The 21,874-nt window shown below is 41.8% G+C and overlaps 1 protein-coding gene across 2 annotated transcripts; it reads right to left on the reverse strand.

Moving 5' to 3' along the window:
* Positions 1–802: 802 nt before the first annotated feature.
* On the reverse strand, positions 803–20,126 carry map6a (microtubule-associated protein 6a). Of its 2 annotated transcripts, none has more exons than XM_049018111.1 (4): positions 18,745–20,126; positions 8,837–9,050; positions 4,668–6,435; positions 803–1,344 (listed from the first exon to the last, which is right to left on the reverse strand). In XM_049018111.1, the coding sequence occupies exons 1-3, from the start codon at positions 19,482–19,484 to the stop codon at positions 6,223–6,225; spliced, it is 1,167 nt and encodes a 388-aa protein (XP_048874068.1). In that variant the 5' UTR covers positions 19,485–20,126; the 3' UTR covers positions 803–1,344; positions 4,668–6,222. The 2 variants fall into 2 exon arrangements, with proteins under 2 accessions (XP_048874068.1, XP_048874067.1); XM_049018110.1 differs by having other exon boundaries at positions 2,792–6,435.
* Between the last annotated feature and the right edge of the window lie 1,748 nt (positions 20,127–21,874).

Raw genomic sequence — 21,874 nt, forward strand, 5'->3', positions numbered from 1 at the left:
GACTGTAAATCATCCAAATGGCTGGCTTGAAGATGTGAAAGCACTATCAGTCAGAGATGTTATTGCAAGGGAAGTGAGGGCAAACTAACAGGGATTAATTTATTACTGAAGCTGCTCCTCAGCTGCAGCTTGGAACCACGCTGGTGTTGCCCAAGGTTCTAATAGAGATTTACCTTCAGTTAGGTTGCATGCGATTTGGTTGGATTTTCTAAACAGATTAATGAAGACTTCCTGAAAAGCAAAACTAAACAAAACCCAGCAAACAATATTTTCACCCACTTGGTAAGAAGCATCAGACTCACAAATTGAAGTTGTATCATATGGTATCTTCTGTGAATATGGATACATGAAATATATGTAAATTATTTATTTTTAGAATAGTGAGGTCATAGTGAGAGGATCGTTCTGACTCAATCGCCTGAGGTGAGTAATTCAGACGAAGGGCAAGTGTAAATCATCTGAACACTATCCAGTTGGCTAGTAAAAAAATTGCTTGTCAGATTACATTTTTTACTGAACTAGCCCTGTTGGCCGGTAGCAAAAATTCTTGCGGTGGCCCAGTCTTTCACATTATTGCCTCACATCTCCAAGGTTGGGGCTTTGAATCGTGCCCCAGTTGCTGTTGCCTGAGTTTCCTCCCGTCACACAGAGGCATAATTACATGAGCTGCTGCCACTAAATTTTTCCATTGCTCGTGTGTGCATCCTTTGTGATATCAGTCAAGGGAGTTCCTCAATACCGCCCCCTGGCTGGAAGTAGAACATAAAACAGATACAGCATAAAAAAGAACCTCCCAAGCATGTACAATACTCAGCCTAGATTTATTTGCAATTGCAGGTCGCGCTGTACAGTATATAGCTAAAGAAGCACTTAATGGGTTTAGCGTTTGTAAAATGAACAATATAATGCATATATGTAGTTGGTATGGGCACACGCATCATGAATGAGACATAGCACCTTTTCTCTTGGTAGTGGAGATTTTAGACCACTTCCTAATCCTGCTGAAGCATGCGTACGTGGCTTTGACCGCATCCCTTTTCACAGATCTCAGTCTGTCAGCCCCCCCCCCCCCCCTTGAGGAGCGCCTCTGTATGCAGACATATTTACAAGCCACTTCTCTCGTGTTCCAGGCCCGCAGTGGAACCGGTCGCCCGTTAGCGGCCGGGGGCAGGACGCCGGCATGTTCCGTGGCGTGTTCCGCAGCATGTCTATTTCACGTCAGGTGCAAAGCGCACGACTCCACCCCCCCGGCGTGGCTCGGCTCTCTCCACCAGTTGTTCTGGCTCTCCTCCAGAGGCACTCGGGGGATGATGACTGGATCCACAAGCCTCAACTTTGGGGTCTCTATAAAGCAGCCACAAAGTTAAATACAAAAGACAAAAGAGGCAGAAGGTGAAGCATCTTCTCATCACTGCATGGTACCATACACAGCACGGCGGTCCGTGTTGAACACCCTGTGGCTTATCTTCTTCTGCTTGGTGTCCTGAAACGGTGTCCCTCATGGCCATGCACCGAAGCCATGCCGTCTTGCTCAGACATATTCAAATCCAGTCATATTGTTATTTTTTTTAAATATGCCTGCATGGGAATGTAAACCTGGTTGATAGATCAAACATGGATGGAATCAGAAAAAAAGTGTATCTCAACCCATTCCTCGAGGACCCCCAGACAGTCCACGTTTTAGTTCCTTCCCAGCTTGTTGCACACCTGAACCAAACAAACAAGAAATCAAAAACACCAAATATCTGGGCCACAGGTGTGCTAGAAGCTGGGAGGGAGCAAAAACGTGGACTGTCTGGGGGTCCTCGAGGACTGGGCTGAGAAACACTGATCTAAATGAAGAAATATTCACAGTCTTATTTTAAGTCGTAAATCCTCAGAATTAAGTCTGGCTGTAGCTGTAAGTACTGTAGCTGACAGTATTCAACAGGCACAAGGTGTTCAAGACAACACAACCAAATTTAAATGCAGGTGAATTTAACCTGAAATTAGTAATGTGAGTGAAGGTAAGTCACCATAAACAAGAAATACCCACTACTTACTAGTCCCCTTCCCCAAACTGTTGTCGCTGTTACATTATGTTTTCCGAGTCTGCTTCGATCGGTTTCACACACCACCTTATTCCTCCCTTTGGTGTTTTAAATGAATCAGTGTCATTTTCAGATTACATTCACAATCTGCATTTATGCAGTACAATGGGCCATAAAATGGTATGTGGCTCGTTAATATATAATTGAACAGATGACAATTAGTTTAAAAGAAAAAAGATTTATAATTCCCTGGGATGTTTGAAGTTCAGACAGATTTTACTTAACAAACCTGTCCCAAAAAAAAAGAAATACGATTATACATCCATGCTGCATATTCCTGTTAGATTGCTACAGTAATGAAAGGCATAATCTCTGAATTACACACACACGCACACGCTGGGAGCGCAGCTAGGCAGCGGGAGTTACACTACAGCAGTGCTAGTGTTCCAGTGAGGTCCTATAGCAAACCCACCCACCCGCATCCATGTCGACTGCTGCAGTAACTAAATCCAACATAAGTTCAATCCCATGCCTCATTAGAGAGAGGGATTCTTCATGTATGTATAGCAAGTGCCAAAACTGCCATTCACCTCCCTTCAGTTTCCATATGGAAGAGAATTACATAACGCCAATGCATCTGCGAGATGTTCCTCTTTGTATATGTATGCGTTTGGGCGTAAGATGGACACACACACTCATAGACGTGACATTGCACATAACGGGAAGGTCAAATGTGGCGCGAGCCTGGAGGCTGTGATTACCTTGCTTTGGCTAGGGTACAACGCCATAGATGCTGGCTTAGCGTCTGAACCCAAACAATATCTTGGATTGGCTGACAGAGCTGTATGTAGTGGTACTGTTTTAGCACAAACCTTCAAACGAATCAGAACGTCACTCATTAAAGAAAGGTCGATTCTCACTGCATTGTGCAAAAAAAATGAAGAAATCAAATCAAATAGGTGAAACAGTCAGATGCCAATTTATGCAGTAGAATTGACAAGAACCAAAGGTCAAAACAGTTGCATCACAGACGTAGAAGATGTCTAGAAAGTGAAATCCTGGAAGTGCATCAGGTTATGGAAATGAGTTAACCTCAACAGTCGCCTGACCAGTGCATTGACCTAGATTCTGCGTTTTAGATTTCCCCCAACATTGTGCAGCATGTGATAAATTATGGTGAATTCAGTAAATTTGCATGTAGCAGATGTAGCTCTCCATGAGTGCCCATATAATTTTAATAATCTTGATATTATAGCACAAAGCACTGAATTCTGGAATCGACCCCCAAGCCTCCTTTAATGTTCATATTGCATCGCTCTCCAGTAAAAACATGAAATATATTTAACACAGTGCAAACAATATATTTCCCTGCTCTCACTGAGAAACAATATGAACACTTCCAAAGGGCGTAAGGACGTATGCCAGAATGTTCTGCCAGCAGACCATTCTAGATGTTCTCTTCCATGTGGACTTCCCAGCGTAGAAGACCAGGAGATTATACTCCCCACCAGGCATGAAGCATAGAAGTTACCTGCCTATTTTATTACCCCTCCTTAAAAAAATAACAAAGACAGTCTTTGTTCTGCGTTTGCATTTATTTAATAATTCCAATAAATACGAGCAAGCAGATAACACAAGCACGTCACAGTAAGTGTATCTGGATTACATGACTTTTTGTCGTTTTTTTTTTTTTTTTTCTTCTTCTCCCAACCCCCCACCCCCCCTCCTTTGTGTTTGATCATCCTCAGGCCGGAAGCACGGTCTGGAGACAGCCGCTCAGGTATGCGGAGCGCGGTGGGCCCGCCAGCCCGGTGATACGCGGCAAGCTCAAGGCTGCAAAAATGCTAATGAGGCGGCCCTCGCCCTCCCGGGGGGGTCCATGCCCTGCCCAGTCGGGGGGGAGGGGGCACACAGCATGGCTGGGAGGGTTCGGATATATGACAGACAATGAGACACACACTCCTGAACTCAGCATGGAGAGGCTGCCTACCGAAGCGGATGGGATTAAGGGACAAGGAGGTGGAACCGGGGTTTCCAAGCAACTAGAACACAATAGGCTCTTCACAGATAATTCTGCTGTTCTGTCCAATCGTGTTTCAGGTCCATGATAAAGGCTTTTTACTTAAACAGCTGTTTCTTAAACTGACCGGCCTCTAATGGCCTTTAGCAAAGTAAGAGTCGACTGTACAAATGTAGGCAATCTTAAGAGGACTTTAACCATACTGTAACTTCACTACACTTGATCTGCTCTTCTGTTACAGATTTTCTCCCCATACATAGGACATCATAAATATACACATAAGCCCTACAATTAATGTAATTTCAACAGCTATAACTATCTTATACAGAGCATCGTGAAGGACACCAAATTAGCTGTGTGTACAACAAGTATTAAAGTACAACTGTGTGCCACTGAATCTCGTTAGTAAGCCAGAATTTACGTGTCTTTCTCTTCTTATAGGGGTGAAATTGAAACGCCATCTCATTGCACATGCAGTTCCAACAAAGATTAAGAAGGCTCTGACCACTTCGACACAAGTAGCTAGCAAAACACAGAAGCATGCGAAAATAAAAAAAAGTGATTAAACAGAGAAAACAAAGGAAAGATTCATACCATACTGGTAAAAATAAACTTACCACCTTACAATACCTTCACTGGTCTTGGTATAGTGTAACACAAAGCATTAAGAAAATCAATTCACAGTCTGAACAAAAAATAATAATAATAAATTATGCATAACAAAAGTAAATCTGTACAACTCGAGAGCTTCCAGCCTTATTAACCTGATTTCTCATGGCACAGTGCTCCATCTGCCTGTCTCATCATGTCCCATGGGACGCTCACGTGATCTAGTTGGTGAAAGCCAACCTTGAGAGACCCTCCCTTCAAAAGGGGAGACTCGAGTCACACTCAGATAAGAACCAAACACAATCTCTCCTTCCAATGTCTTCTGCTCATGACATGGTTTCCTACCATCAACCAACATCTAACTGAGATCTAATTTGTCTACCTACTGAAATTTTTCTAAAAATTTTGAGCTTGGAGATGAAAAATGGATTAAGCTGTGCATATATTACAACATATTTTATTATACCCATCCTAACTGCAAAGCACTCTTGAATTTCGAGTCATGCTCACATCAGCATCTACTGGCTGACTTTGCCATCATCATCCAGAGGTAATCGCATTACTGAGTCTCCATTGTTTCCCTAGCAACCAAATTGATGAAACCAGATATCCGCAATTACATCTAACCACAAGAGCGACCTTCAGAAAAGTTAATTAAGCATGTGTCCTGCCAGGGGTAGCTATGGAACGGATGTTTGGCTAAATGTCATTTGAGTACTTCGCATCTATACCTGACAATTTAATGGTGGACATTCTTCTCAAACAGCTCCACATACTTTTCAGCGATGACCCCCACCTCCCTCAAGTACAAGCTGTTCAGCAGATGCGATTCAGGCCATACAACCAAACTGAGTTCAGTATGGTCTAAGACAAGGTTCCCCAATTCCGGTCCTGGTGGGCCAGTATCCAACACAGTTTGTGGATTTATAAAACACACATACTAACCGAGTAATTCGCTGACTAAGATGTATTTGAGCAGGGAAATCTGCAAACTGTGTTGGATTCTGGCCCTCCAGGACTGGAATTGGGTAACTGTGGTCTTGGATAATGAGCTATCAAGGTTTTTCCACTGTTGTTAACCACATGGTTGACCAATCACAGATATACAATAATAGAACGAGCCAAGTTGGCTGCAGTGTTGGTTTAGCTTTACTGCAAACCTTGATAAGCACAACAAAACCAATCTGAGCAGAGGCACAGTAGCAGATTGGTTTCTCTTTAGCTCCATGCAACAAGACTCTCACGGCAGGATGGTCTGCAGGCTAAAAGAGCGGCCGCAAGCCATGGGTGTAATGATAGAGGCTGTGATGGGTACAGGAGCGAGCTGGTGTCATGGCGGACATATAGAGCCCCTCATTACACCTTCGGGGATATGTGGTCATGAACATTTAGCTGTAACGTTTATCGATACATACTCATCAATCCAAGATGCGGCAAAGGGACAGAAGGGGGTAGGGGAAAGAGAGACAAAGGGACCAAGACACTGGACAAAGCGATGAGAACCCTCTAATCAATTTTGCAGCCTTCGTTTCCCCAAGAAAGAAAAATAAAAGTTCAGTGATTTTACTCTTTCGCTTCAGCCAGTTTGTTGTTCATCTCTTTACTTTTCTCCTTGCCCCCTTCCTCCGGTTTGGTCTCCGGCTCATTCTCCGATGCCCGCTTTTTGGTTGCCCGCACGCCTGACGCCGCCTGCTTCTCCTTGACCTTCTTCACTGGCTTCACGCCACCTGCCGTTGTCTTTTTCGGCTTCCGTGGTGGAGGGATAGGCTTCTCCACCTGACGGGAGTGGGGGGGGGGGGGGGGGGGGGATTTTGGGAGGAGCGCCACGGACACTTTAATTATCATAATTATAAAAGCAGTTTTAAAAATCAAAGCATGAGAATCCCTCTAAAGGTTTTGCTGATTTATCTTGCTGACTAATCAACTGACAGTGACAAAGTAGGCAATTTATTTTTTTAAAAATGAAGCCCCAAACCTTATTTTAATATCATACATTGATATGTTCATCCATCTACAGACCCCAGCCCATTCATAAAGTCTTTGTATAATGCAACACATTTCTCTCTTTTGCTGATGATTGAGAACTAGAATGTACTGTGACATCTGAATTATTAGCTACATCTTTGAACATTTCTTGCCGATTATTTGTAACACAGTTTGACAGAGGTGTAATGTTTTAATGTCTGGTAGGGAAACTGAAAATATGCATATATGTGCTTATACCAGATGATGTAGAAACCAAATAGTGGACTGACTGTCACCAATACAAAACATTACACTTTTTTTTTAGTAAAACATTTTAGCAAATAATCAATGGAGAAAACTGGAAGAGGAAAGGGAAATTTATATCTTATACATTTGGAATTCATTGTTAAACTCTTTTGGTGTTGCTGTGTGTGTTTTAACATATGATGCAAATCCAACATGACAGGACTCCTCAAGTTGATGTAGAAGAAGCTAGACTTAAATATTAACGCCAGTCGGATAATACAAGCTGATGAGGTATTAGTAAGTGGATTAAACCAGCATTTAACAAAGAGGACACAAGCAAAACACATTTATGGATGATAAATTCTGCAGATTATCTGCATTTGTGTCTGACAGTTATTTCCTAATTGGAATAGGAAACAGTTTTCATAGCTCTGACAGCATTTACTTCATACAAACAGATGGTATTAATCACTAGCCATTACCCATGGTATAACAGATTTATCTTTATTACTGTTACCAGCCAGACTTGCATTCGGTCTGGTCTTTGGTTTCTTGCTCTGTCACATGTTTTTAAATCTGCTCTGTGTATCCAGAGTCCTGGTTAAAGCCCTGCCATTCAAATCTGTCCTGGAATACCATCCGGTGAAATATTCCATGATTAGTTTTTCCAATATATTTGCGAAGACCAGTGCAGTGTTCGGGCTGACGACAGTAGAGTTTCCTTGAATTTAGATTACTTACGCAGAACATTTGCTAACCAAATGTAAGAACTATGCATATTTACGTATTTCCATATCCATGACTAAATTACACTGTAGCTGAGTGAGCATTGTAGTACATTATGCTGTCCCAGCACAACTTAAATATAGCTACGTCAACAAATGTCCCATTAGAGCCATTAACAGATTCATACCACAAACACCAATGAAAGTCCAAGTGAAAGTCACAGGACAACTCAGACTGCAGTGAAATGAGGATCACGGCAACATATCCAAGCATTTCGGTTCGGATTGTAAAAAAGTGAGAACAGACAGTTTTGCTGCCCTCGGGTGATAGTCATGACTATTCAATTTCAGGTGATGCGTACACATCTGTTGTATGCCTGCATGGTGGGAACGATCTTCATTTTGATGGGGTTGTTTAAAAAAAACTGAAAATACGGTCAGCATTAGGATTCACAAGTTATCTCATAGCATTTTTTTTATATAGCTAAATTTTTCCAAACTGCCTTTCAAAAAGCCACAAGAGTAATATTTCACCTACAGTACTAACACTCTCAGTTTATCTCTGTGATTAATACGAAATGAACTTCACAGCATGTAATATCAATTTAGTCAGGATGAGGAATATATTTTTAGTCACTACCTGTGACTGGCGATTCCATGTATGTTCTGAGGAAAATAGGCAGGAACCATGCATTAATATTGAATTACATTCTGAAGGTTGCCGGTTTAAGTCCCAAGAGGGTCTTGAGTTCCTGGGGCAACTCAGCTGTTCAGAAAAGTATCCAGCAGTATCAATGAGCAAAACCACAAGGGACTTTTGGGTAGAAGCATTAGCTAAGAAAAAAATAACAATTGTTTTTATATTAGAGGAGGTTCAGGCAGTGAATAGGATCAAGATCAATGTGCTTTTGAACTTTCATAGTGTTCTACCTGTACAATCTGTGAGTGAATAGGAATTTTGGTTTCCAGAGTACAGAACAGTAACATTTTGAGTGCTTTAGGCCAGCATTTCTAATGCCAGTCCTCAGGGATGCCCAGACAGTCCATGTTTTTGCTCCCTCCTAGCTCCCAGCACACCTGAGCCAAACAATGAGGAACACAGAATACCTGATAGAGGTGTGTTGGAGCTGCATGGGAGCAAAAATGTGGATTGTCTTGGGTCCCTGAGAATTGCATTGGGAAACATTATCCTGGGTTCAAACTAGCAGAAACGGTAGCACCAAAATCATGGCCTCTCTTACCTTACTGGGCTCCCTGTAGGGTTCACTGTACAGACTACGTATCCTCCTGCGGTCCATGGCCTTGTTGTCTGATGACTGGTAGAGGCCTTGCTCACCCCTGTAGGTAGCACTATAGCTGGTCTCCAGGCTGGTCTTCTCATCAGGCGGTTGGTACTGGGACTTAGCTCGAATGGCCTTGACTGGCTTGACGTCTGTGTAGGCTTTGAATTCGTTCCTGCACCAAAAAATGATAAACAGCCACGCAGGCTACGTCAAAAAACTAACATCTTGTAAGCCCCGATGATCAACTTGTACCACCAGCACAAGTTTTTAATCATACAAGTATTCCCTCAAACGTCAACATCCATTTTCCAAGTGCTTATCCTGGTTGGGGTCGTGGGGGAGCGCGTAGAACCCATCCCAAGCAGTACAGTGCACAAGGCCATAGTTTAACCTGGATGATACCAGTGCATTGAAGAAATATCAATATAATTTACAGATATGAACTAAATATCTAGAATAACAGTAGTTTGGTTGTAAATCATTAGCTGCTGCAGCCTCTCTTGTTTGCAATTTGTTGATTACTGTGTGAAGGCACCGTGTATCACTCTGCTGGTGAGGACTTGCACACCACATCTTATCGATTTAGAACTTAAGTCTGTTTTAGATGGGGCTGAGAGCATTGTCTACGGGGGGAGGGGGACGAGGGCATACATGCTTGTGGGGGGCTCTAAACCTATTATTAATTCATCTCCCCAGCAGTACCCTGGTGTACACAGACACCTAAGCACTTAAAATAGCATCAGATAAAAAGTTCCGCAAAGCATTAGAAAAAAATCTTTCTAAAAAAACACTATTTTGTTGGTATCAGCAATGATAGCACTTCCCAGAATGCCTATATTTACAATCTGCATAATTTATACCAAACTGGCAAAGGAATTTCCATGCTCATTTAAGTCATTTTCGGCAATCTCCTTTTCATGGCCTTGCCTCTCCCATGTCAGATCAAATAGCAAGTTTTAGATAAACCTTCCTAGGTAAGAAAACTCATTGAATGCTCTCTTCAAATGTGAATGGAGTCAGTGTTTATGCAGGAGCCAGCAGTCTTGTGTGTACAGGAAGTTGATATGTACCATCACATGTTATTACATGGTTAGACAGAAGGCATTGCTGAAAAACATTTAGGATGAACTTCCCAAGAAAAGCCTACTATAAAAAAGTGATAAAATATTTTCTAGTTTGAAGGGATAAAACTTAGCTTTTTTGGGGGTAGAGAGCCAAGACAATCCAAGTTCTATAAGTTCAAATAAGGTCTTGCGACACAACAAGAGAATAGATGTCAATATTGGCTCTGTGATCAATCATCCTGCTACAACTTAGAAACACAGACTGGTTTTAACCGATTTTCCATTAACGAAAGGAAATGACCCAGGAGACCGCAGAACAGAGTGAGGGGACCACCTGAATAATGTAATACGGAGCAGGCCCTGTCATAGGCAGAGCCTAACTGCAGGCTGTCAGGGAGAGCAAGGAAACTGCGATACTGTGCACATTGCACTTCACTGCCATATTACCCATTTAAGCAATTTCATTTATTAATTTTATATATATTCCATAAACAAGCACCTAGCAGTCCCTAGTTACAGAATATGCCTATTTTTGATGCTTTCTGAGTGCCTTTGCTTTGTGTTATGCTGTCTAATCCTGTTATATGTCACAAGTCTAAAACCTAAACGAAAGCACAAGCTTACCTTCCTGAAACCCAGACCTGGCCGACTTCGCCGCTGTCTGGCATCACACGTAAATGGGGCGTTTTTAGTGTCTGTTTTTATTTATACAGATTCTTTTGCATTTTATTTTGATTGATACTTTTATTGCTCTTATTTTATTCTTCTTTTTATTTTGTTTTCTTTTGTATCACATAGTTCCTTCAGCACAATCCATAAAGCAGGTGGAGAAGCATTTCACTACACAGTAGTACAGCATATGCTTGTGCATGTGACAAAACTCAAAATGTGAAAGCATTGATATAAAACTTTATGCATATCATAATTTTACAGAACAAGTTAAGAGTGAGAAATATGCACATATTTACAAGCAATTCACAACATGTACTATTTATAGTTTGCTAATTAATGCCTTTATATGGAAATGTATCCATTTAATGCGGGGGGAACTCCTGTTGGAGGAATGAAGGTTGAATTCCCTTCTGAAGATCTCAACAGTCAAACTGGCGACCTTCATATTACGAGTGCCTGTCTTTAACTGCCACGCCCCCTGCTGACTGTGAGCTTGTGGTACATGTGAATGCTACGGAGGGGAGGGGGATTAATGCTGGTATTACACTGGTGTTATATAATTTGACCAAAGTCCGGCAGTTAGCTAGAGCACAGCACATAAGCACAGCTCATCATACACATATATATGCCACCTTTAGTGTTAGTTACACACATGTTAAAATGAGCGACGGGACTGTGTTAATTCCCACCCATCTCCAGCCTGGCTCAGAGGAACCCTAATTACACTTTACATACATTTGAATAATTACTAATTACTATGCTTTTTCAGTTGCAAGCTCTCAAAACTATAAAAAGACTGAAAATGCAAAGCAAACAGAATATGCCCTAAGATGCACTTTTCCTTAAAGACTTGATCTACCAGGGGTCCGTTGCGACCTTCACAAGCATCTACAACACCACATAAAATTCCACAGAAAAGGATTCGTTATGGAAATGGCTGGCTGGAACATTTCAGAGCTCTGATGAGCTCCGCTCCCAGATTATTGTTACTGTTGCATAACCAGGACCAAAGTGGAATGTACCATTTCACTCAGAATTCAGGGGTGAGTGAACACACAAATCACTAAAGGACATCCCATTAGACTCAATTTCCTGTAACTTGGCTCAATGTGAGGCTTCTATTACAAAGAACAACTAAAGGTCAGACAACCAGAAGATAAATAGAATCACGAAGTGAATTAGACTGATAATCGATGTTAGTACAATTCCGTAGCTTTCGGAACAATGAGCGTTTTGTGTAGGAAACACCTTCATCTTCTCCTCATAGTGAAAACAGGCTGGTTTCCAGTTTTATTGTCACGTGTATTCAGGGAATACAATGAGAATCTTGTGCTACAGTCTCCCCTAGTATAACACAGTGTTGTTGGAAGAGGGGTGGGGGGCAGGGCGGTGGGGCAACATGGGACAGTGCAGTACTGCAACATCAAGACAACACAGCGCACATAAAAATGCAATACATTAGTATAAATGTAATTTACGGTCTATACTTTTTACTTATACCCTATGTCACTGTATATGACATTTCTATACAAAGCAATACATACACTCAGAAGTCAGACTGTATTGGATGTGAACCATTTTATTAGCTTGCAGAAGTGCTTCGAGGATAAAGGAAGTTGTTCCTTTATAGACTCTGCTCTTAAGATGAAGCTTTTGATTTGCACAAGTACAGTGTAACATCTCTTGTCACATGTCCCATCTTACTCTCCATTTTCTTTAAGGCATACACACATAAACAGACGTGGAAAGACAAGGTCAGCCCAGCACCCCAGGAGAGCTACTCTGCCAAACACAGGTTTCAACCCAATGACCATCCGATCATAGGCACAGTGGCTAAACCAGTGAACCACACAGCAACCACAGCACACTGCTACTGACCCCGTCTGTGTCTCGTACATATTCAGCTGCAGGCACGTGATTCGCTGATTCCCTGTCTACATTTAGGTGAAGGTTTAAGACTGGCCCTGAGTGAATGGCTACATTTTAATAAATAAAATAGTTCACACATAGCCTAAATCAGTGGTTCTCGTTTTTTGCACTGCAACCCAATTCTCACTGTGCCAGCACAGTCACAACCCAAACCATGTATAGGTTTGAATTAACGATATGATCAAGCACACACTGCACTCTACAATTTACACCAATCAATGCCTATCGCACAAATCTGATTGGATGTGCCAGTGAGTTTTAAATTAAGCATCTGTGGTTTGGCTTCTTGGATTGGCTGAGTGTTCACTAATTTTGCGCATTTGCAATCCCAGGACCTGTTTATAGAGGTTAATTCGAGGATTTGAGCTGGGAAATCTGATCATGGATCAGCATATAAGCTTGCTGGTTTTAAAATCCTTACATTTCCAACTCTGCTTCACAACCCTTTCAGAACTTGCTGTGTCCCAAATGTTGGCTGCAACCCATGGGTTGAGAATCACTGGCCTAAAAGTATCCCTAATTAAAATACACTGTTTCCGCTGGTAACGTTTCTCAGAGGCCGACTGCCATTCCAAAATGTTTGCCGACGCGGCAAAAAAGATGTCTATTCAATCAATCAATTGTATTACAATCCAACACCTTGGTAACTCGCTCGGGAAACCCAGTTCTCACCCCCACCTCCTGTGCATGGGTTATGGAATTTTGCTGGTTAACAAACACTAATAAGTTACATTACATAGTCCTTTTGTAGGCGCTCTTGGTGGGGGCAGCGGCGCATGTCTCTCCTCCCTCTCTTATTCCTTATTCACACACACACTTATATATCTCTATTTTCCCATTATGACGTCGTTTGGTGGGAATGGGAACAAAGCTGTAAAGTCTGCCCACTAATCCATCCCCGGGCAGCCTAGCAATATTAGCAGTAACTTTCTGACCCGGCTCCAGTATGAATAACAGATGACCGTGTTCGATAAAGGAGGGGGGCTTCTCCCCCTTTATTCACCACATTGATATCAGCTGGGAGTACATAACACCTGTTACTCACTTCCCACAACAAACCCACTAAGTTAGACTGAGTCACATGCAGCTATGCTGTGTGCAGTGCATGTAGGCTGTGCTGACATTGAGAGAAACACACGGCATGGGCAAACTGCAGAGGACCTAAGGCTACGTTTGCACTAATACGTTTTCGTTTAGAAACGCAAAAGTTTTCTTCTGATTTAGCCTTCCGTCCACAGTACCACAGGTATTTTTCTCTCAGAAGCAGAGAAAATTTTGAACGCTGTCCATCAACTGATCTTTCTATCAATGCATCAGTGCAGACGCTCATAAATGAAAAAAATGTGTTGCCTACATCAGTGAGCTCCGATTGGTTCAATCTTTGTTCGTGAGCCTTTCCTGATTTGGTCTTCATTTTGAAGTCTTACCCTGACTGGTTATTCTTCACAGGAATGAAGAATGTTTTCCCTTAGTTTTCACATGGAGGACAGTATGTACAGGATTTTCGCTACCTGGTAAAGGCTCTTTTGCTTACTTAAATGCAGCTAAATCGTGTTTTTTTTGTACATCATATTCTGGTTACAAGCAAAGAAAACTAATAATGTACCAATCGCTGCTTAATGCAGGTAAATTAGAGTTAAGGCAAGACTGCAGTGAAGCTGCGCCAAAGAGAGTAAGACACGTAGTGACAAAATTTCTGGGTCTGTGATATATTTTACTGATTACTGTGTTGTTGCTGTGATTTTGATAACCTACATGGTTCCTTTTATGTACAACTTTATGTTTGCGAAGATATAGTACTGTGATATTTTGATTTTACTAAATAAAATATGTGCATTTACTTTAAAAACATGGATGTGTGTGAGTTATCAACAGTCAGAAACTGAACTTCATTACAAATCAAAGTCAAAATAAATCATTCAAAATATACAGCTCGCCACTTCCAGAATTATACAAAACAACAACCGCTAAAAAACAGTTATATCTGTCACTGAATACCCTATATACATGCATATAGTTATAAAGTTTAACCTGCATAGACAAAGAGAGAAAATAATGTTATTGCATTACTTCAATAACATTTTGCCAGAATGGCCTTGGATGACATTCAAGCTAACCCAAGAATATCATTCATGTTCTGGCCTGGTTTGGAAGAATTATGTAAAAAAAATTATGTGATTTAGAGGGATTACACCAGACCCTTCACCTGCATGGCCAACACAAAATTGTTGAGATTAGAAATTGAGCTTCATTTTCTCTCTGCTAGCACAGGGAACTAAAGGACCAATTAACATAATTGCAGTGAAATAAGAATGACAGAAAAACCACCATGTGATTTCAGCCTGAGAAATGCAGCATTTCCTCGAGACAATGCTTGCTCTATTCATGTGTCAGACACCCTAGCTGGAACAATCACATTGCTCACTCAACGCAAACAAGAGCGACTGAGGCGCCGGTGCACGCATCTTCATGCGGGGCCTTTCTCACGATAAAGCAGCATCCACAGAACAAACGAGCAGAGGCGACAGACGTACGACAAGCCGTCAGGATGGAGGAGAAGCTTCCCTTGGGCTCACTGACTGGAGCGGGAGCAGATTTCAAAACCACGCTTTGCAGAAGGGGAGGAAGCACAACTAAAGCATAATAGCAAACAAACCTAATGATCACAACTGTGGTACGGTGTAAGCGAAGGAACTAAATCACCACAGCATACACAGACCCTTCAAATTATCACCAATTCACACATATTATAAGGCTAATAATAATAATACTAACAGAAACACTACAGAGGCAGAAACCACAGCTATAACTATGCATCACATATTATTAAAAACTATTTTCATCTATGTATGTAAAGATGTCTTTTTGCAGTGTGTTTTAGCGGTTTTAAGCTATTGATTTCACAGAATAAATTTTTTATGAGGGTGAATCTCCACTTTTCTTTGTCCTGACTCAGTCCACCTTCTTTTACTGTCTTTCATTTCAGGAATTATTTTATGAATTTCTACAAGATTCATACAGGGGTCCCCCATCTTGAAAAGTCGCAAAAACCGTGAGTTTCTGACCAAAAATCTGAACAAATGACACGTATCTCATCACCGGAAATTTCACATTTTTATGACTGATTTGACCGTTCAAGGAGTTTCTTTTGATACAAAACAAAGGCTTGATAGTAATTTTGCTGCTAGTAAAAAAAAATTAAAATAAATATTTAACATTCTTTATGGGCAACCAGTTCATCGCTTCCCAGACCTTTGGACTTCTTCCTTCACCTAAACAAAATCAGCTGCAGTCGACAGTGGGTCTAACTGAAAACCAAGCGAAGGAACCTGCTATTTATTTAATATATTTCAAAACATTTTCTGCTGAATATCCACTTGTAAAACCGTCGATTTGTGTTCGATTTATTTGTGCAGTCAATTTGGTATTTATATTTCTGTGTTTTCACAAAAGCTAATAAGAACATTAGATGAAATAAATTTCCCATTTAGGGTGACTGGACTTTTAGTGGGTAGTAACATCATAACTATCATCGGTACATTGCTGTCAAACAGCGTATTCCTTAGACATAATAGCAAAGCCATCATAAACTCAAGAAATCAGTTTGTTCTGCATCCTTTCTATTTTTTTTTTGCACTTCATTTTTAAATAAAGCCACACTGAATTGTTCTGATGCTTACTAATACAATGACCAGAAAACAGCATAATATAAGTGAACGTGTCAGATGTAGGCCTTAACGAAAGCTCATCTGGCACGATTGCTGGCCTAGATCCAATCGGAACATCAATCAGCATGTATTGTACCCATCTGCAGGGGCGCTGCTACAGATTTTGGGGCCCCATGTCACAATGGATTCCCAACCCAGACCAATCCGATTATGTTCCAAATTTTTTAGGCCCCTTGGAATTGTCTTAACTCCCCCCCCCCCCCCCCCCCCCCACCCTCCTATTTATGGCACCTCTGCCCATCTGGAGACATTTCAGCATGAAAGAGTCCAATTTGGATTAGGCTATTTTCCATATATAAGCCATAATGCATTGTTCAACGTGGCCTGTACGTTATACTAGGAAAATTTCTAGACTAAGCGTCAAGCAGTTTCCACATCAGGCAACCAAAACGCTGGTGCAAAAGCCAAACTATATATGATTCACTGTTAAATAAGGTCTCAAAGAGACACTACGAGACTTTACTTATCAAAGTAAATATATTCTATATTGTGGAAAAAAACAGAATTCTTGAAAAAGATACAAGTATTTGTGAAGCAGTAGGAATTGCCAGGGGGAGTGTTTGGCCCCTAAAGCAGGTAGCCATCACAGACGAAAAACAGCTGAGAGCGGGCTGGCGCAGTAACTGCAGGGGAAACCTTGCATACATCAGCAGATACTCGCGACTCCCGATGGAAGCCACGCTTGGATGAACATCGAAGCATCTGCACAACAATTATCGCTTCAGGGACACTGTAACATCTCAAGAACTAGTTACAGCAAATAAGGTGAAGATATACTATCAAAGAGGAAAAGGATAACGACTCCTTCACACAATATGGCTCATTATTCGTTTCTGTCTAGATGTTCGAGCCACATCTCCCGCTTTAATGTAAGCTGGTTCACGGTGCATAAAAGACTGTCTCCATTGTAGGGGTATTTCCTTGTGGTTTTCTTCTCTGTGCATGGGGGCAAAAGACCTCAACAGCCACAAAAACCAAGTCTGTATTTCAATAAACTGAGTACATGTCGTAATAGTCTGCATGCCTTCTCAGTGTTGTTTAACATTTTAAAATATCTGCCTGTCTTCCCTTACAGAATAATCACAAGAAACGATGACCTAAACGATGTTAATAACAGTGTTGATAGCCCTGGTACTGGTCATGGGGCAGACAGTACCCACCACTGCCTGTAATCTGAGACTGATGCTTGTCTCTTGCTATTCGGGGATGAGTTACTGTATAAGGACTTGGGAAATCCTCGGAACGTGGTCCTTTATCCAGACTGTAGGTTTTGGGGGAGGGGGGGCTGGGGCTGTCCCCCCCCCCCCCCCCACACGCTCATGCACCCCAATCTGCACCATCTGCACAGAAGCCCTGTGCCAGGTGTCCAATGCTGAGAGGTATTAACCTACAGCTGACCTGCTTTCTCAGTCTCCGCATGTGGAGCACGACACATTGGTCTAGTCCCCATAGTCTCCAAGTGCATCGTGGGTAGGTGACAGCTGGATGGAACCTGTTGCCCCCCCTCCCCCCAAAGCCTTAAAAACTATTTGGATGTGTGGCAAAAAAAAACATGGCTAAAGTTTGGCTGCTCATTGGACGCATGAAAAGCCTTGAATCATAGCTGATGGATTCACTCAGCTTGCATCTTTGTCATAATTGTTAAGCTTATCCGAGGAGCAGTATACTGATATGAATTCAGACCGGAACTGACATTCAACTTTTCTGACAGTAGAATTGCTAAGGCACGTCATGTTTTGTCATTGCATTACTGAAGTTGAAGGGAGACTTGTACCTCATATAATCGTCTGGGTATCTGCTGAATCATTCCTCATGTTGGGGGTCAGTGATCCACATTGTATGTGTGAGATTTTACAGACACAGGCGGGTATCAGAGTAAACTCTTACCATGAATGTATAGTACTGGTGCAACTTAAATGTGTTACAAAGGTCTCATGATTGGTAGTTATATATAGTGCATATATGATAATACATATAGTATATTAAACACAATGTACCTCACACACACGCGACAAAAACACTCTTCTTCAAAACCTCAGCAAACAAATTACAGAGTTAATTAAACACATTATCAAAGTTGTTTTGCATCCAACCATCCATCTATTCATCCATCTTACTATTTATCTTGGTCCGGATTGTAGAGTAAAGTTAGTTTTGCCAAATCAAAGTCTCGCCAGTTTAGCTTAAAATAATGACTGAATTATTAATGTGACTGATGCTCTTCAGCGTCTGTCCTCATGTAATGTAGTGAGGATCTCGTATTTTGGGACTGGTCCACTGTGCCATACAAAATCTGAAAGTCTAATATGTTACACAGACAAAAAAAAATCAGCACATATAGAGTATATGTGCAAGCGAATAAATTATACCTTTTGCAGATGTTAAACAATTTTTTAAGATTTTTGATGAGCAGTCCTGTCACATTCGTCTAGTAACTGCACTAGCCCTGACAGCAAATGAAAATGGCCCCTACCTGTAGGAGCTTCCGGTGACTACCTCCTGCCTGATCTGCCTGTTCAATGCATCCACAGCCGCCCTCCCTTTGTCCTCTGCCAAGGCATCGCCTGTCCGTCCCTCTGGTTGGAGGCTCACTTTTTTAATGGAAACTTTTTCTGACACTCTCTTCTTTTTCCTCTCGCTCTGCAGGATTTCCTTCTCTGTCACCTTGTCTGCAATTTCACTTTTCTCCACTCCACTTTCGACCTCTGTGGGTGCATGGAGGTGCCTGGGACCGTTAGTGACTTGGCCCTCTGGACCGGTGACTGCGGGGATCGGTTTGGGGATCCAGGGGTGGTCCCCTTTCTTCGCAATAGGCCATGGTTTGAAATCCTTCTGGTACTGTGTCTCGTTGTTAAAGGGGGTGTCAGAGACTTGATACTCGTGCTTGGGCTTGCAGCTTGGCTCGGGACGCACTTTCCAGGGTTTGAAATCCTGGCGCATCACAGATGCCCCTGAACTCTCCTCCGCTGCAGCAGCAGCTGATGCTGCGGTCGGCTGCTTGGCGACCGACTCCGGCTCGGGCTGCGTTTCTATGGCGACTGAATTCGCTCGCGCCTGGAGACTGGGTTTTTGTTGGGGCTGAACATGGAGATGCTGCATTTCGGCCACGTCCGAATATTTAGTGAACACCAAAGGCACCGCAATGTCAGCTTTGTCCAGCTGATTCCAGAAGCGGGCCATGCAGCAAGCCCTGGAGATACAGGGCCATGCCATGATTACGGCGAGTACAGGACCAATTAACCGCAGACGCTCGTATGTATTTTATATGTGTGTATAACAAGCCTGCGTCCAACCTGTCAATAAAATCTCAAATACCTTATCCGCGCTATTTCTCCAGGCATTGAATCCTCCCGAAAATTGGAAAAAATCCGTCCGTATGTATCTTCAAAACTGATGATTTTTGTGATGCTCCGCGACGACAGAGGACTAATCCATACTGCAGGAGACCGACGCTCCGTCCGCCTTTTGCTAATTATAACATGTATTCAGCGTTTCCGAATAGGCACTATGGTTCACTGATGTCTGATCTACAGCATAATTCACATTGCACAGCGAGAAAAAGCAGGCAGTACTGCTAAAAGCGACCCCGCCCGCTCCGCATCCCGTACGGAGCCGCTGTGGGTCTGACGGATGGTCGATCACCTGGCTCCGTCATCGTAACGTAGATCCTGCAGAGGGAGGAGGCACCGCCAACCTCTCAGTGCAACTCAATGGCCTGATCGAGCAAAATGGCTTTATCGGACCAAAGTGCCCTTTAAAATGTCTTGCAATTGAAAAAAAAAAAACATTCAAATCTCTTCATTTTATTGGGATATTTAACGACTAGTTATATATAAGCTCTCTCGTTTTTACACTCCAATAGACGTTTTATTGCGGCAAATATTGAATTTCTGTGTAAAACATTATATTTTGCAAATATATTCTGTTTCCATCAGTTGCGTTGCCGTTGTACTGTAGATGGGGAGTGGTTCGTGTTCCCCGCGGCAATAAATGTCCATGATGCTCATAAAAGGAACAAACGTTTTCGCACCGTTTTATTATTACGGTATGTTTTTATATTCTAACAGCATATTTTACCCGTTTACCGTTTTTCTCCGAATTACCGCCCAGTAAATCTGAGATAATGTGCCTTTTAAATGAATGTCTTGAGCACTGTGCTCGGAATGTGGCAAAATTGATCTTTCCCGTAGAGTCCAGCGGGATTTGTTTGGCCATTTGGACAGATGGAGGTCGGTTTTCTATTCCAAGAAGAGGAATGCATGAGCAGATGGGGTGAAGGAGGGATACTGTGAGCAAATCGAACATATTACTGTGCATGGGAAGTGGGGTAAATTGTGCTGGATAGTTCTACGACCCTGACAAAGATGGATGGTTTTTTAAATTAAAATAGAGAGGCAAAAAGAAACACTGTGCATTTGTTCCTAGCCCCATGTTTTGGTTTTTGACTATCAAATTTACACAGTTTTGGGGCTTGTTATAAAATCATGAGTTAGATGCTGATTTGCTGAAAAATAGAATATGGATTTGCTTGTGGAAAGTGTGCTGAGAAAATCAGAATATTTATAAACTGAAGTGTTTTAATCCCAGTTTAAACCATTAATCTTAAGGATTTGGACAGTGGACACTGGTTTATGTCTTCAGTTCACAACTTTTTACATGGGTAACTACTAGGAATTAGTGTGCACTACTTATCAAGTAGTCTTCATTTTAAAAAAGTATGTCATGATTTCTTCATGTTTAATAATTTGTTTGTGATATTAAGTCATTATTTCATGAAATTAATAGGTTTCACAAAAGTTTTTTTTTGCAATTAAGACACTACCAGTTATCCTACCTATCGTGTAGTTATTTTGAATACATTCAATAACAATGTGGGTTAACTTAAATAGTAATTAGGGTCCCTGTGCTGGTTTAAGAATATGGATTTATGAATATACACCCTGCAACACCTCACGTCCCTGCAGTGGATAAGTTGGATGGATGGATGGATGGATGTTCTCTTAAAGTGAGGCTACAACTTTGCTGAAAAGCTGGTGTATAACTCACATTGTATTTAGTGTCACATCGACCTGCTGAACCAACATAAATTAGTTTGTTGGATGAAATGCAAATTTCAAATGATCCCCTTTCAGTTGCAGGGGTCCTTACAGGGGCGGGGCCAAAGGGACACTGGCCCAGCTGAAAGCTGATTGGTCCCTGGAGTGCCCTCTCCCCTGTCACTCCCCAGTTCAATACATATTATTCGCTAATGATAAGGTTGCCCCTCTGTATGAATCATACGCACTGTTAGGCCCCAAACCTTAAACTATCATAGAATTGCCCATGTTGAGTTCTGGCCATCCAGGCCAGCATTCACGGCAGGTATTCACCAGGCTAATAATAAAAATCAACTTGAAATAATTGGTCAAAATCAAATTGATCGTGAAATGCAATACCTTACTTCAAGAGTTAAAATGAGAATATATATGTTTATATGTTTCTTACCAAACCCTGTAATCTCTGCAAATGTAGTGAGAGATGTCAAAGAACTGAGCACTGAGGCGATATCTTAAATACCGCAGGACAAATAGGACCACATGCATTTTTCTCTTAACCTTAAACAG

This window comes from Brienomyrus brachyistius, chromosome 6, assembly GCF_023856365.1.
Source record: "Brienomyrus brachyistius isolate T26 chromosome 6, BBRACH_0.4, whole genome shotgun sequence".
NCBI classification, from domain to species: Eukaryota; Metazoa; Chordata; class Actinopteri; order Osteoglossiformes; family Mormyridae; genus Brienomyrus; species Brienomyrus brachyistius.

Bases quoted from the DNA above. Each gene is read 5' to 3' on its own strand.
- map6a (XM_049018111.1), bottom strand. From the start codon at position 19,484: ATGGCATGGCCCTGTATCTCCAGGGCTTGCTGCATGGCCCGCTTCTGG. The intron at 9,051-18,744 runs GTAGGGGCCATT...TTTTTGGTGCAG, and splicing joins GTCACCGGAAGCTCCTACAG to GAACGAATTCAAAGCCTACA. The intron at 6,436-8,836 runs GTAAGAGAGGCC...CACTCCCGTCAG, and splicing joins CCTACAGGGAGCCCAGTAAG to GTGGAGAAGCCTATCCCTCC.